Here is a 17099-nt window from a genome sequence, read left to right as displayed (position 1 = left end):
ATGTAACAGCTAGGCAAAAAAAGCTTCCGCACCAGACGTACACAAACCGGGTCTGTCAAAATTTTCCCGTAAATTTTTACGGGAACATTATTTGGATTTACCCACAGCTTCAGAACATTAGATGTATAATAGGCCCATTGAAAATAATCAAAAACTGTAAATTCTGACGATCTCAGGAGGAATGTGTTTTTTAAACAAAATGATTTTCCAGAGTGGATGAACTTAAAGACTTAAGTAACAAAAATTGTCAAAACTTGTAAGGGACCAATTATTGCTTCAAAATATTCAAAATCTAAGCACAATTCTTGAACGAAACTAATCCAGTTATTGTTGAATCGAGTGCGCACATGCCTACTTGATGTTGGACGAAATCTTATTTGTTAGTACTTGGGGAATAATGAATTATTCTTTCAGCGGACACGGGTCATTTGACCCGACTCAAGAAAGATGTATCTCGGCCTCAAAGTGATGGTTCGTATCCATTTGAATGGCTATTGCCAAATATCTTATTTTTGCACTCATTCATCATCGTACGCGGCGTTGACGCTTCGAGCGAACTTTGACCGAGTGCAGGCGGGTTGCATACGGGCGATGGACCGGTCAGTATCGCTGGCGCTGGGCGGCTCATCCTGGCCTGGTGTATCAGGGAGCTAATTTCTGCTTGTCCTACAGGGGCCAAACGATACACTCATTTTGTGTGTGTGCATATTAATCATTTGAAGCGACAAATCTCTTAAAATCTCTAGAAGGGTGCATATTAACAAACCTGTTGAAGTTTCAGCTCAGAGTATTTTGTTCCGAACGATAACATTTCAATAGAAACTGTATTATCCAAGATAGAGGGGAAATTAAATTGGCCATTTTAACATGTACACATTAAAAATACTCACAAGAATTACAATAGACAAGAATTCCAATAGACATCTCAGGTGGAATAATGTATAAGGATATTTGGTACCATGTCCTTATTTCTCCCTGAGCAAGGATTTTCGTTAGATTACCAATGTTTGGTAGGTTACCAATGTTCGGTAGGTTTATACCAATGTTCGTTAGGTTACCAATGTTCAGTAGGCTAATTACCAATGTTCGGTAGGTTACCAACGTTCGGTAGGTTACCAGTGTTTAGTTGGTTCATGTTCAGGTTACCGATGTTCGGTAGGTACAAATGTGCGGTAGGTTACAAATGTTCGGTATGGTACCATGTTCGGTAGGTCACCAATGTTCCTACCTGCCTGTAAAAGCTTTACCGTATGGTGAACTGTAACGGAGACACATCACATATGTGTACACTTGCTCACGGCATCCAAAATAAAATTATGATGATCTCAAAACCATAACAATTTTACATCGAGCAGCAGTATGCTACAGTGTGCCAGCATTTCACTGTCTCCTTCTTGCAGCGTGCATGACATCATCATTCCGCCCTGTTTACTACCCTCCGTGATAAACGACATCAGGGCGCACCGTTTAGCGGAACCATTACGGTGTATTATAGACGACCGCGGCCGGTGCCGATACTGGCCCGGCGTTTTATTGCATGTTGGACGGCTGTGCAAAGAGTAGGGATCTTTACTGTACTTCCGCGATACGAAGACGGGGCCAATGGGTAATATATGTTTGAACTGGGATGAGGCAACTGCATTTGGGGGCAACTTTCCCAAGCATAGAATCTGTATACATCAATGAAAGTGAAGTAAACATTTCGCCATTTTTACAAGCTTTAAATAGAATTTTAGGCCTATCTACATCATAAAAACTCATTCACAATTCCTTTGGAATTGTATTATGTTTAAGGGTAAATCAAGAATACAGTCATCGAATAAAACATACTACATTGTACATGAAGCCAGGCAATTACATTAATGAAAGGAATACAAGTTTCGCCAATTTTACAAGCCTTTAACTAAAAATATTCACATCACAAAAGCTATTCAGTAATTAATACTATACCTCATAACTCTTTCTATACTTGAATTAAATGGAAAATTTCACCTGTTTTTCAAAAACATTTAACAATATTTTTTAACCCTTAAAGACTTATTCAATAAATAAGAAAAAACGTCGGGGTCTATTTTGTTTTGTTATATTTGAAAGGTTTTCTATGAAATTGTGTATTCAGTGACTTTTCAGTTGCTGGAATTCGAGGATTCCTAGAATTCGAATTCGAAATTTAACAAAGACATCAATCTCCATTATAATTACACTTCCCAAGCCTCACGATTTTAGCCCTTTTCCCCACAATTTCCGTATCCTTTGACTTGCATTTCAGTTGTTTCGAAAGCTCTGACCATTACTGTGAATTTCAGAAGTTTGAAAAAAATATCTCTTTAGCATTTATGTTTTAGGACAAAATTAAGACTACAGTCATCATATTAGAAATACTAAAAATCAAACAAGCATTAAAAAAATGGTTTCTTTCTGCTTGAGCGTTGTTCTTATGACGCATTAAGTCATATATTATCTTCCAGAAATAGGCGGTAATAAAACATTCTTCGATGCTTTTCATCAAATTTCATTTATTATGTTTGTTTCCATTAATAACACCACTCAAAATCCACAGAATTGTCAAACCCTAACCTACGTTTCAACTCAGTGGATATTACACTTTCCGAGAAAACAGTGAAACACCACGCAAAACGTTTTGATCACGAAACACGATTTCGTCAATAAATGATTAGTCAAATGACTGATCATTCGAAACCATCAACATTTCTCGTTTTCTTCCAAATGACATCTACCTGAACGGAATCATTTCACGGGGTGTTTAGTACCAGTACAATCTTTAATCCAAGTAAGCTTTTTGGTAATTCGGTAGCTTACTTGTAGGATAAACACAAAATGACCATATGTACTTTTAACGCAAATGGCGCAGACAGTATCCGAAGAATTGACCCGAATTGAATGCTATACACCAGACAGCTTGAATACAATACAATGAACAGGACACAGCCGCTGTACGCGAGCTCCAAATTATTACAGCCTTTCTTACAACAGTATTCGCTATCGGGGTTACTTATAAACCAATCTTGCTGCATTTTGTGTCGTGGTTGAGAGAAACTCTTCCTGTCTTTTAATCGTTAACTTCTCGCTTAGTGCTCAAGACAGACTTGAGGCAGATGCTATACGTCTTCGCCACCAATTCCCCCCCACCCTGACCGACAATTATTTCCCCATCACTCAACTAGACTGTCACTTTATCTATGAACACAAAACCTTACATGACTGTGTCATTTGTTCTCTAAAAAAAACATGTAATTCTAAATAAATTCGGTCGTGCTGCATTGTTTGTGATTTTCTTTTTGTAAATACATGTATAGCTTTTTTTGATAGAAATTAAAATTGTTAAAATAATTCCGTCATGAATGCAGGCCTACATTAATTTTTTTTCTGACAGTATTTCTAAAATGAATATTTTCGGTTGTTCAGATTTTGGATATTGTTTATTCCATATCTTTAAAGACGAAAATTGTTGGAATTAAGGGAAACGTCCGGTGTCATATGATTTGTAAATGGTTTTATTATTAATTTTGGTAATTTTTCTTTTTATAGATAATTTTCATGTAAAGAAGGTAAAATATTCCTCGCATAATGCCGTTGGGTGTATTTTCCCTACGGCATTCCAGAAAGGATATTCTCGATTGCGCTGAAATGGACCTTCAATTTTAGAGTGTTTCAAATTATATTAAAAAGCTAAGGATATAAACACTGGTACAACACCACCATTAATGCCTAGAAACTTATCATCACAACCTAATTAAATAACAGGTCTTTTACTGTGTATATCGCTTTCGTGTTATTTTTAATCAGAAAATCCAATATGAATTGTCATAATTTGTGACATATGTCAATGACCTCTCCCCTAAAAAAAATGGCCGTAAAAATCCGTTGTCCAGTAGTAAACAACCAAGTGTTCAGACTGTCCAGACCTCACATTCCACCGGCGTTACAATTAGACTTGCTATAACCCTCGCCCCACACTGTTTAACACGATGTTAGTGAATTGCCGGTAATTCGCGTATATTGATTCGCCAATAAAGACCACTTGTATGTAGCCATGGAAATTCGTGTTATTACTCCGCGCTGGCTCGACGCTGAGGGCGTTTAGAGAAATCGTGAAATGAACAGCCACCTTTTTTCTATTCGGTGTTGCAATTTGTCCCTGTTTATTGTAAGGCGAGTGAATTTTTACAAATATTAGGACTGAAGGACACAGATATCCGGTTGTATTTTGATAAAAGCATGGCATTTGGCACATAGTCATAGTATGTCCTAAGAAAGATATTTGGCTATAGGGCCATCGCAGATCTGTCCTTTAAAAGAAAATAGGTAGAATAACAAATAATGTTCAAAATTTTCAAAATGGCTGCCATTGCTTGTTATTCTTCCTATTATTTATTCAAAGGACAAATCTGCGATGGCCTTATAGCCAAATATCTTTCTCATGACATACTCTGTCTATGTGACGAATGCCATGCTTGTAGCATCAAAGACACAACCCCTGCACCCATCTGCCAGACTATAACATAGTCTTGTTTCCAATCGTTTCCTTGAATTTGAAATTAACTACAAGCTTAATTGATTTTGCTCATGTAAATGTAACCTGTATTTTCTTTTCACGCAGATATCACTACTATGGCATCGGTATTAAGGAGACGAGTGCGTACTATCATTCTGTCTATTCGGGCAAGGGTCTTACAAGGTAGGACAATTCAGCCAATCAACTTATAGCGATATGCTTTATAGTAATATAACCTTCGACATTCAGACAATAAACAAGGTGTTCAGGGTAGTACATAAAGAAGGAAAGCCAATTTTGAAAGCAATTTTCACCTACTTGTTGAGCATATTTCAAAAATTTAATTTAATGGTATTAATATTGATTTTTAAACAAAAGTGACGAAAAAGAATGATTGCAAATTCATATTTTGTCTCTGAGACTCACTCACTCAGTCAGCCATTGAGTTTATCAAGTGCAAAGATGACTACAAGGGTTGTCCTATGCTATAGCACTGCCCGGCTCTATTCAGCAGTCTACAACCAGGTTAAGTCAGAATTGAATCAGACAGTGAGTCATAGTGAGTCAGCCAGTGGGTCTATCAAGTACAAAAATGACGACAAGGGTATCCTGTACGATAGCACTGCCTGACTCTACTCAGCAGAATGTACAATCAGGTTCAGTTAGAATTGAATCAGGCAGTGAGTCATAGTGACTCACGCAGTGAGTCAGCCAGTGAGTCTATCAAGTGCAAAGATGACTACACGGGTTATCCTATACGATAGCACTGCTCGGATCTTTTCACCAGTCTACAACCAGATTCAGTCAGAATTGAATCATTCAGTGTGAGTCATAGTGACTCACTCAGTGAGTCAGCCAGTGAGTCTATCAAGTACAAAATGACTACAAGGGTATCCTATACGATAGCACTGCCTGGCTCTAGTCACCAGTCTACATCTTCGGTCAGAATTGAATCAGTCAGTGAGTAATTGTGACTAAATCAGTGAGTCAGCCAGTGAGTTGATCAAATCCAGAGATGAAGGGTTATCCTATACGATATAACTGCCCGGCTCTATTCACCAGTCTACAAGCAGATTTAGTCAGAATTGATCAGGCAGTGAGTCATAGTGACTCACTAGAGTGAATCATAGTGACTCACTAGAGTGAATGATAGTGACTCACTAGAGTGAGTCAGTGAGTCCAAACGATGACCAAAACATGTCTGCCTTAATTCATAAAGTATTCTCTTCTTAAGGGGGAGGGTGAAAATACATCACTGTATTTTGAGTCAGGCACGAATTTGTTATCACGTAATTTTCGGATACGCCTTCGTCATTAATTAATGTTAAACATGTCACTGCACTATCCAACGCTATACTATCAATCACAGAAGAGTTCCGGAAGATCAAAGGCAAAACACAAGCAGTGCTTCGCTCTCCAACTCTCCTTGTCCGGACACAACTGAATCAAAGCGTATCCGATCTCATAGTTTCAAGCCAAGTTATCTATCAGAGAGAACCTTTAGTGTACTTTTTTGTCTGAAAGTACATTACTAGATCGCATCGGGGAACGGGTAATTTTCACGTGTGTGTACAGAGTGATGCATGCGATCAGCCTGTGGTTTATCCGATAAAGCGAGCGTGGTGTGCACGTTAGGATCGACTCGTGCTACTCGCCTGATAAATCACACAGATAAATATTCACACACAAAAAAGCAAAGGCGGTTTTCTTGCAGGCTAGGCAAAGGGACCTCCATATATGATGATAAATGATACGGCTTTGCTTGATTGAGCAAATACCCAAAAGATGGTGTAATCGGCTTATTTGAAACCCGAGATGGGTTGGAGCGGCCGGGGCAAATATTGACTCTGCGATAACAGGGTAAATTTATGTAGAGTTTGTGAGGATGGGGTAAGGCCGAGCGAGCAACTATTTCCCATCACAGCGGGGTGATATACGTACTATTGACTTCACAGTGGGGTGATATGCGAATATTGACATCAAATATAACCCAAAACAACAAAGACATTACCTCAGATTCTTCACATAGGCATGTTATGATCTTCATGGAATAATAGGCACACCACCATGTACGAATGTTAATGCTGTTCTTTAAACAAAAACTATAAGGATTACCAAAGTTATTAGTACATGATATGCCAATTAAAATAATAATTACCAATAATTGTTCCACTGGGAGACATTCCAATAGGATTGTGCACGAAACAATGTCAAACTTTCCTGACCCCTAACCTCCATTTGTACTTAAATCCTACTCCACGAATTTTTGGTACATTTATGTTTTGAGCCACGAGCAACCGATCTAGCTTATTTGTAACAATATAATTTTGCATCTACAATGTATAGAAGTTGTGGCATTAGAGTAACATTGAAATGTCTCCTTAATCTACCTAGTACATTGTTCTGCCAAAATTATGATTATATATACTTATTGAATAATGACCCATTTACACTTGTCCGTAGAAAAAAAAAGACATTCTTGCTAATCCTGTCGAAATTCCTGTGTCTAAGAAAACTGCATAGGTAATTCTTAGGCTGATTTCATTGTTGTTAATCATGGAAAATCTTTGATTAGGAAAACGCATGCTTCTAATAAAAAAGTTCGTCACCAGGTAAATTTAAAACGCATTTGACGTTTCTTTACCGATTTCTGCCGAACTTAGTTTCCTAGTTATATCTTATGCTTACCACCCAAGTAAACGAACGATCGTACAACGCTTGAAGTGAAGTCACTTGAATTCAGTGGGAAAAATATGGGCTATAGTATTCACTGTATGAGAGCCAACAAATGATAGCATCAAGTAGGCCTACCACTTCCTCAGAGTTCAAATTTGCCGATTCTAACATCAGAACAGTGCCAGTTTATTCTTTTTTTGTGTTAGCATACAACATTTATGATACATTTATGTTCAGCGTTCGCATAAAAGAATGCAATCCTTCAGCGACATCATAATTTTACAACATTACATTACATTACATTACATTACATTACATTACAACAGTGTGACATTTCTTTTTGCTGTGGCGCCAATTATCAACTTAAATATGCATACAAAACAATTTGATATAAATCTAAATAGGATTCATATTGCACGTGATCAGAAGTAGTTAATTAATAATTATAAATTAAGTTTGCATTCAAAGAACACTCAAGAGCATTTGCTATTCTGGCCATTACACGTGCTGTCTGACGGTAGCCGAAGCTTGCGATGCACATTTGACATAACTTATTTCAGCTTTGTTTGCAATTTAAAGACCAATAATGAACAAGCAGCCGCTTCAGTTCTGTTACAAATGAAAAACATAAATCAAAACGCGCTGTATACAAGTTTCGATCACAAAGACAGAGCAAATATGCTTGCCTATAGCAAGTAATCAATAAGTAATATGGCAAGTAATTAGGCCTATGTAATGAATATTGAGTTTCTGCTCGGAATTTAAATACTTTAGTGTTAATTAAATATATTTTTTTCAAAATGACATAGTCGGCATCGAAAGATAAAGATGTGAATTGGTTTTTTTTCCGTTTAAACTTCTACCTTTATGTTTTGTTTTTGATGTTCAGGTTTTCTGGAGCCAGACTGAATAACGAGGTAAGTGCTTATATCACATTACTTTTGGTTATTTTAACCTGTATTTTGGTTAGAGCTAAACCCATCGGTTGGTCAACTAATTACCATGGGTTGCGACGTATTGGTTACCTTGAACAATCGTAAGGTCAAAACTTTGGTCGATGTAAACCAAATAAGTGGTTGGTTATTTCAACCGTGTTGTCGGTTACAATTTACCGTTGGCATTGGTCAGCGACAACCAGAGTTTTTTTGGATTAAATCGGTTTCATGAAGTTAACCAAATCGTTGGTTGAATATTCACCATAAAGCTGGTAATTTGTGTCTGGCCTCATAATGGTTAATTTGACCAATATAAGTTGGTTAAACCACGTTATAATCTATTGCTTTCACGTGATCAGGGCACAACTATCACATGCACGACCAATGTGTAGAACTAGAGCAGTCATTGCTTCAAATAAAGGCTAAAAGAAAACAAAAATGATTACTGAAATAAAGGCATACGATTTCCAAATCACTCAATGTGCATGCATAAAACAGATGTAGAAAGCAACATGTTTCCATGACGATCCTAAGTTACGCAAAGAAGAACATTGGCCTTTAACATCTCGTCACAAACTTCGTACAATGTACAATAGCAATAATATCAAATGCTTTGGTTATTTGCACCGTTACGGACGATGTTGGTTTTGGAGGTTGTCATTTTCATTCATAATACCTCCATAGTGACGATACAACGACGTTGTTATGGTCGTACCATTCGACAAGGTGTCATAAATCTGTCTATAGTCCTTGACCATGTCTAGAATTCCTGACCAAGCTTGTTCTTTCATTGGTTACCGGGTACCGTCCCTCAATACGCAGCTCGATCCAGCAACGAAAGCTCACCCACCCCAATACCATGTATCGTTTTCCCTGGAGTGGCTCAAGTTGCCGTGATCTTTTCAAGCGCGTCTCCAGACTCACCCCGTTTCCCAGGAATCCCCGGCACGATTGCGTATCGGGCGAGGTGTGAACAACTCCCCCGGACAACGCTGCCTTGTAGCAGCGCGCGCGCTCCGCTCCTGTCTGGCCGTTGCGCGGTGCCGTTGCCAGGTACCGAGTGAGATGGGACACGGTCACCCCCGGTGTCGGAGTCTACCGTTTCAATATCGCAACACTCCAAGTAGCCGAAGCTATGTCCGTCCACATTACACACAACTGAGATTTGCTGCTTGTCAGAATGTCGACAAAGTCGCGTCACCATTCGAGGATTTTTAGTGTCATTTTGGGCCACAGATGTCCCGTTTGAATGTAGCTCAAGTTTGTACAGAAATTTGCCTTACACATAAAAATATGTGCTTAACACATAAATAATGTGCTTAGCGCAAATAGATAACCAGTTAAGATGTCTCCCTTTGTTTACAGTCACGTGCTACTGGTTTTCATTTACTATTTTTGCTTAGAAATTCACTTGCTTCAGATATAGTTTTCTGCTTTAGCATTTCATACTTGGAACAATGCTTCTTCAAACGATGGTACGGTGCAACTATTTATACAAATATTAAAGAATTTATTCCTTTCTATTGCTACATCCATTTTTATTTCTGATTTGGATGTCATTTATTTTCTCTCGGCTAGCTGAAAATAGTTATGTTTTTCCTGCAGGTATATGATTAAATTATTCCAATCGTCGGCGACAAAGTGCAAAGATCTACTCACATGCTACAGCAAAATAAATATGGTTTACTACCAAGAAAAGAAGAGAAATAAAATCATTACTTGCACTAAATTAAACTTTGCGATCCCTTGTAAAATCACATTTAAAGCTTTATCTGTTATAAAACAAGACTTGATGGGTCGGATTCTTAGTTCTATCTATGAAAAGGAGCCTCTTCATTTTCTTAATTTTTTTTCAAAGAAGACAGAAAAGTCTCTGCGAAACGTCGAGACTTAGCCTGGTTCCTTCTCAGAACCAGAAACGTAATCGAACAATAACTTCGTCAATAGTTCCCGCCCACGGAGCCCCGGTCGCACGAACCATGCGAATCCAACATAGTTCAACTCCTTTTTTGTATCATTTATTTTGCAAATTTTCTAATTACAAAATACCAACTTCCTGGCCCACCTCCCATATAGTTTTTCTAATATGTTACAGAACTGAAATATTATCTCTTAGTTATTGTTTTGTTTGTGTGCATCTAGACGGAGGTTGATAGAACCATGAGAAAAAAAACAACCAAAGTGCAACAAACTGAACTAAAAAAAATATCTGACAGCATGTCAATCATTTGATATACCGATACACATGACACCGCAGACCCTTTAGTTTACCGCGTACATTCATGCTTTTAACCAAGTTAAAAGTTGATGTGCATTTCCCCCATGTTCACGGCCCATTAGTAGTCTATAATTACCAAGTTATTATATTTCGCAACCCATTTCTGCTGCACAATCAGGGCGCACATTACCAGGGCCTCCGTTTATAGAAAATTTATCAAGTGGCTGGCAGGCTGCCGAGACCAACCCTTTTTTTCTCAAATTTACCCATGCGTACTAAAGTATGTTGACATTGCCGCCAATTTTTTTTGACAATGTCACAAACGGTAAACACGGCTAACAAAGACGGCACAGAGGCGTGATTGGCAGTTTCAAAATACAAACAGTACTTTTGCACTTTCTGGACGCGAAATGGTAACCTCTGAATCCAACGGCTGTTTGCTGAAACAACTTGGATTATGTCCAATGTGGTCTGGTTCCCAGGTCTCGCGAACCCGACTATTCTGAAGAATGTTATTTAGTTGAGCGGAAATATCACGAGCTAACAGATATTCCTGCCCGTTTCCGAAAATGTCCGAAGTTTTCCGAGTACCTTTGCATTGAGGCTCGGATATGTTCGTACTAGAGGCCCATACAGGTAATTCCGGGTGAAAAGTTAGTTGTATTTTGCTTTGGTCGGCAAAAAGGCCTGTCATTTTTGTTATCAGTCTTTACATTTTAAGTTTTTGAAACCGAGGCTCCATTTGCGAAATCCGATTTTAGGTCAGTTAGAGTTTTTAACACTTCTGTCCCATTTTGGAGACAATTAAAGTGAGGTGTTCAAGAGAATATTGGACCCCGTGATTTCTATGTCAACATTAACAGTGTTAAACTTGACACATACCTCATGACATTTTAAGTCCTTTTCGAGAAATACTTTTAAAGATTGTAGATTGTCTGATATCATCCAAAGAAACCAACGATAATAGTGAGGAATGATTGGTATTAAATTGCAAATGCACAGAACCCGGTGCAACCAATATGAAACCAGTCTACTCGATTTGGGAAGCAGACGCCTTAATGTTAATTCGTTTAAAAAAAATTAATAGAGAGGGAAAAAAGTCCGCCTTGTAATATTTTTATACCTTCTTGCATAGAACAGCCGTCGACAGTCTGGTTTGCAAAGCCTGTCAAGAGGTGGGCAACGTGACTGCACTGCAGATAACGCCCGCCTATTCTCGGATTGCTTAAGTAAACTAATGATTCCCTGACGAAATTCATAGCGTTGCGTTTCAGGAATAGACGAAGGACAACAAGATGGCTTAAAGCGGAAATTGTGGAGTGAAATTCAACCAACTTTTCTTGTTTTTGTTTGATTGATTGTTTGTTTGGTTTGGTTTCGGTCTGACCCAGATGACTTCTTAATGAAATGAATTTCCTGAAATACATTTCATAATTCACGATAAATATATCTAAAATTCGAAGACCTTATTTTACTCTCATCGCACCGTCTGATAATGACGATCAAATTAAAAATTGCTGAAGTGTGTAAAGGAGGCGTAAAGTTTAAAACAATTCAAATTTGGAAAAGACATTTTGATAGTTGAAGAAATTCTCAGATTACCAACAAAAATGAGGTACAACTTACGATTTTGCAGTGTTCTCCTACATGAAGTCCAGCTTAGCCGCAGCATTGAACTCTAAATTTCCCAGCTGTAATGACTCCAGTACTTCAAAAAGCTGCAAAATCAGTCAAAGTTTTTACGAAAAAAATGTGTTTGTAATCAGTCTGAGTAATAAGGTGTAGCAGTAGTAGCAGCACACTGGATTAGAACTGAGACATGCAATACACCCATCGATATCCACACCCATCATACACATACACACACCGTGAACACGCCCAACTAACCAAACATAAAGAACCTCACCCAACTATATAACGTCACTGCATACCAGACCTGTACAAAATATGCATGCCAAGTCCTAACTAATATTGAATATGCATGAATCGAAAAGGGGAATTTGCATATAAAAACCAACTTTACTTGCAGGAAAAATAAAGAGACACAAACATTAAATACATGTAGTCAAACTGTCGATTTAGGATATATGGCTTTATCACAAAAAATATCACTCTGCATATCTGCTCAAACTGGACACATTTTTGCCCCAGAAAAGTTTGCCTGAAATGTATTTCATGTGCTGTATAATTACACGATATCTGTACAAAAATAACGCGCAGAATTAATAGGTACTTTGACTCACACATGATATTATTTCGAAAGCACGAAGATTTAAAGAATTAGTAATTACCCGTAAATGACCTATACTGATTTAATAACAAAAACCTTGCTGTGAAATGATTCTGCCTGAAATGGTATTGCTCGGAAGAAAATAATCATTATTGAAAGATGCTTTGAAAAAAATGTGCCTGCCGGCACACTTTTTAATGTGCGCTAGCAATGGCATTTAGTTATATACGAGACCAACAAATCGTGCAGTTTGTTTCTCTGTTTTCTCAAAAGGTAAAGTAAGTTAGTTTTATTCATTTATTAGCCATATCCAAGAGAACGCCAATTACAGGAATGGGAGAATAAACACCTTACTTAAACTTTTGAGCAATTCTGTTACTTCGAACAAATGTACAAATACCAAATGATCATTTGTTCCTTTAACTGCGAATTTAGGCTATCATTCTAGATTGTGTATTAAGCTCCAATTGTGTGAGTATACTAGGATCTAGGTTGTTTGCAGGCCCACCAATTTGACCCAGCGGCCACCCATGTGTACATACCGATCTCTATGCTTCATTCAAGACAATTTTTATTTATCGGCCTAACCCAAACTCAACTGTAGTCCAAAGGAAGAGTCAATATTGTGAGCTAGTTTGTTGTGTGTCAATGAATAGACCACGGCGTGCAATCGTCACGCAGGGTAGATAAGAACGCTTCGTCATCCGGACTCGTCAGTATTGTCGGTCAGTGTACGGTGATGATTCTTGTTCTTCATCATTCACTCACGTCGAGTCCAAAGACTGACAGCGTTCAATCTACCTCGACAGGAATGTCAATCGCAGAGTTTTTATTGTTCAAACATTCGTTATATATTTCCTACCGTAAAATATTTGTTAACACGGTTATACATTATGTATTTGTGCTGTGACCGACTGCTGCAAAATAATAATAACAGTTGGACAATAACCAAATCTACGATTTAATACTTCAGTAGTAAAGTTTGTGAAATATCTCCCTTAAACACATTATACGGAGACTTTTGAGACGCTTGGTGGCAGCAAGCACACCGGTCCTGTTCTATAGACCATTATCATGTTGCGGCCATTTTCCCCATTTAAATCAACGCAACCAAAGCGAGGCTGGAAGGAAAAACCGTCTGGTTCCTTTTTGCACAAAAATATTATCATTCAGTACTGTTATTTGATACAGGGAACATGACTGAAATGGTGGCAGCATATGATAAAGGTCGATTGTGAGCAGGCTCGGCTCTATGGGCGCATGCGTGTTAAGATCGCGCAAGGCATGATGGGAACCAACATGGTGTAGCAGATCGTATCCATGCAAACGAGGTTGTATTGTTAGCGTCATTTTAAACATGCGCACATTAGCTTGAACATGACGCAAAATGTGTGTTGACAGCCACCAAGAATCTCAAAAATATTCCATTACCCACACGTTTTCAATATATGTTTAAATTCACTTGCTGAAGAGTCAGATTGGCGCAGTGGTTCTTTCCTTGCCTTCGTCCTCCATGGCCCCGGTTCGATTCCTGCCCAGACCACATTTTATTGGGTTTTCAGTCCCTACCTGATGCTGTGGGTTTTCCAGAACAGTCTGCATATGTTTTTCTCCAACCAAGTTGGGGGAACGGGTGCTGTGGTCTAATGGTTACGGTGTTCGACTCGTGTGCCATGGTACATGGGTTCGAATCCTGACCGTGGGAACATGGTGCTTGTGCTCTTGAGCAAGGCACTTTACCATTATTGCTTCGTCCTTCGGATGGGACGTAAAGCCGTAGGTCCCATGTGTTGTGTAATGCACGTTAAAACAATCCCAGTAAAACTTATCGCTAAGAGAAGTTGCCCCGGTGTTTCCGGCAGTGGCTGCAATATGCGCCGCAGCATCTTGTAAACCCTTATAAGGTGCTACATAGTGGGTCTCATATTCTCATAACGCTTCATTTACTTGTCTGTAATAATGGATATAATTTCCAGCGCCTTGAGTACCTAATTGTTGGTAGATACGTGCGCTATACAAGACTCTGGTATTATAAGTATTATTATTACAAGTCCCTGTATTATGCAAGGCGAAATTGATCAAACTTTTACAGAATCATTCGATAAGCTCATAATACTCAGAGAAGCACTGCGCTTACAGGCTTATCCGATTGGAACTTCCAACTTAAAACACTCGAAGACTCATACAGTGGTTTCAAAGTTCCCCGGATACGTGTAACACGTTACAGAGTGAACTAGATAACTCAACACGATATATTTTTGTCAAGTTTTGGAACTACACGTGTCATATCTAATTCTACTCACAGTGATAAATCTACCAACAGAACATCAAGTTGTTATGACTTTCCTTGAGGTAACGGGAAACCTATTTCCCCTGAAGGATCTTAACATGATTCAGGATAATCGAGGCACCATAAGTCTTTGAACTTTCTCAAATTGAATTAGCTCACAAACAGAGGGTGCTTATTCCGGCAAATGAACGGAAGAGAAAACTCGGTGTGATGGACAGGGAAGCTTGCTTGCGAGCTACAGTGCTGATAATCAGTAACCGTTCCCCCTCGCGCGCGACTCGCAATCGCCACATCGACACGAGGAGAAATTCGTGCGTCAAATTTTCCCCACTAATAATTAGCGCTCTCTAAAAGACATTAGGCTTCGGCGTACAAACACGGCGCACGGCCTGCGTATGAGGGGCCACTCGTGAATAAATGGTGGGGCCCTGTCCATCTGTGGCCGCTATCAATTGCTAAATTAAGCTGCTAAATTGACTTGGAAATGCAGCGACCATTAGAGCTAGTCAATGAATGACCAGGCGCAGGCTAGAGCGGCCCCGGACGCTACGGTGGAGACTCTGCAAGGCATGAACTTCGAGAAAGCAAAGAAAAATGATCCTGGTCGCTGGATATGCAGCCATGGAACAAAGTTTAAAAGACATTTATCGAACGAGCCGTTCACTGTCAGTGTAGTCGACCGTCATACACAGTATCTTTTCCAGGTCAAAAAGGTAGCGGTATTCTTGATAGCAAATCGTTTTGGTCACTAAATATTTAGTTATGTATCAGTTAACGAGGCAAAGCAAGATGGGTAGAGCTGGTCTCCGAGTGCACACAATTCTAATATTATGATTCAGTATGGCTCTTCACTGAATTGGGAAGACTATTGTCTGGCTACACAACCGGCCGGATTTAGCTCACCGGGTGTTGCAGGATCCTATTTGAAACATTTGGACCAAGATTAAACCTAACAAAGTTTACTTCACAAGTAACGGTTATCGGATGAGTGAGTGCGTGAGTCAGTCAGTCAGTTAGTCTGGTACAACGACCAGAAATAATATGACATTTGGGAAAAAAATCCCTGTTGAGATCTGCCAAATAACGAGGGGGAGGAGGCTGCCGGGAATTGCGACTGAAGTAAACAGCAGCGATCTGACTGAGGTTCCCAATCAAATTAGAAGAAAGTTTCTACTGTGGCGTAGAAAAGATGGTTTTTACAATGCAGTATTAATTCAAGATGTAGTGTGTAGGCCACAGTTGCAACAATTCCCAGTTTCAGCGATGTTTTTTTTTTTAATCAAACAAAGATTTCTCTTTTTCTGCAAGCATTCAGTTAATGTTTAGTAAACAAAATCATTCTTTTTTACAAATGAAATGTTCGGTGCACTGGAGATTCACTTATAAAGTATTCATAAATACCCGAGACAGTTTATCAATTCTTGTTGGTCGAAAGCCCGTCACGGGGTGGTTTTACACCGCTGGTAAAACACCGCTGCGTTCTGCGCCACTTCGAGCAGTATGCGCGCGCCGCGCCCGCCAATTTCCATATAAAGAGATTTTTAGCACTACGCGCGAGAGGCACATACCATACCATAGATATAGGCAGAGGGATGTTTCACAAAAGATGCAGTAAAGCTGTTGAACAAAATCGTTGAAAATTGTTAATTTTTGACTTGGTTTGACTTCGGCTCAGGCCATTATCCGCGTCCCTTACTGGTTTTAAACGTGCTTGTTTAAAACCGGCCAAGCATTTTCCATTATTAAAACACAGAACAACCATAGCCCAATTTTATATGTCACAAAAAGCTACGTAAGAGAATCGGCAGGACACTAGGAATCAGTACTGTACGATACACTGAAAAAGTGCAACAAACTTAGGTGGGTCAATATACGTCAATGTTGCGAGGCGTTTCGCGTCCAAACTCCACCCCAGAAAAGAAGTTTTGGAATGCACTAAACTTCAAGTTGTCATTGTGTTTAATTAAGGAACAAACCGTGAACTTAATTAAATTGCACATGTAATCGCCGGACACTCGTCGCGCGAACATTTTCTCCGGCAAGAAAAAAAAACCTGGCAAGTTGGAGTCCTCGTGGTCTGTGTGTAAGCCATAGTTCCCTCGCCAGGGAGTTAGGGTATAAATCAGACTTACACGGGACCCAAACAGAAGTGGATTTTACACAAAACAAGCGTGAAAATGACGGGGCATTCCTGGGTGGCGCGCCAGCAAGAATTTAATCAAGAGTCGCGGTCT

General features: G+C 39.1%; 1 protein-coding gene across 3 annotated transcripts in view; it reads left to right on the top strand.

Moving 5' to 3' along the window:
- LOC119725769 (DNA-binding protein RFX6-like) overlaps positions 1-17099 on the top strand; it is a 36387-nt gene that overhangs the window by 8596 nt on the left and 10692 nt on the right. For all 3 annotated transcript variants that reach the window (XM_038197338.1, XM_038197337.1, XM_038197336.1), the window contains exons 5-6: positions 4622-4699; positions 8082-8109. In XM_038197338.1, the coding sequence (XP_038053266.1) occupies positions 4622-4699; positions 8082-8109 (106 nt within the window). The remainder of the gene's footprint in view (positions 1-4621; positions 4700-8081; positions 8110-17099) is intronic.

The sequence above is a fragment of the Patiria miniata genome, unplaced genomic scaffold (genome assembly GCF_015706575.1).
Source record: "Patiria miniata isolate m_02_andy unplaced genomic scaffold, ASM1570657v1 HiC_scaffold_19, whole genome shotgun sequence".
Taxonomy (NCBI): domain Eukaryota; kingdom Metazoa; phylum Echinodermata; class Asteroidea; order Valvatida; family Asterinidae; genus Patiria; species Patiria miniata.
This window is presented reverse-complemented; position numbering and strand designations above follow the sequence as displayed.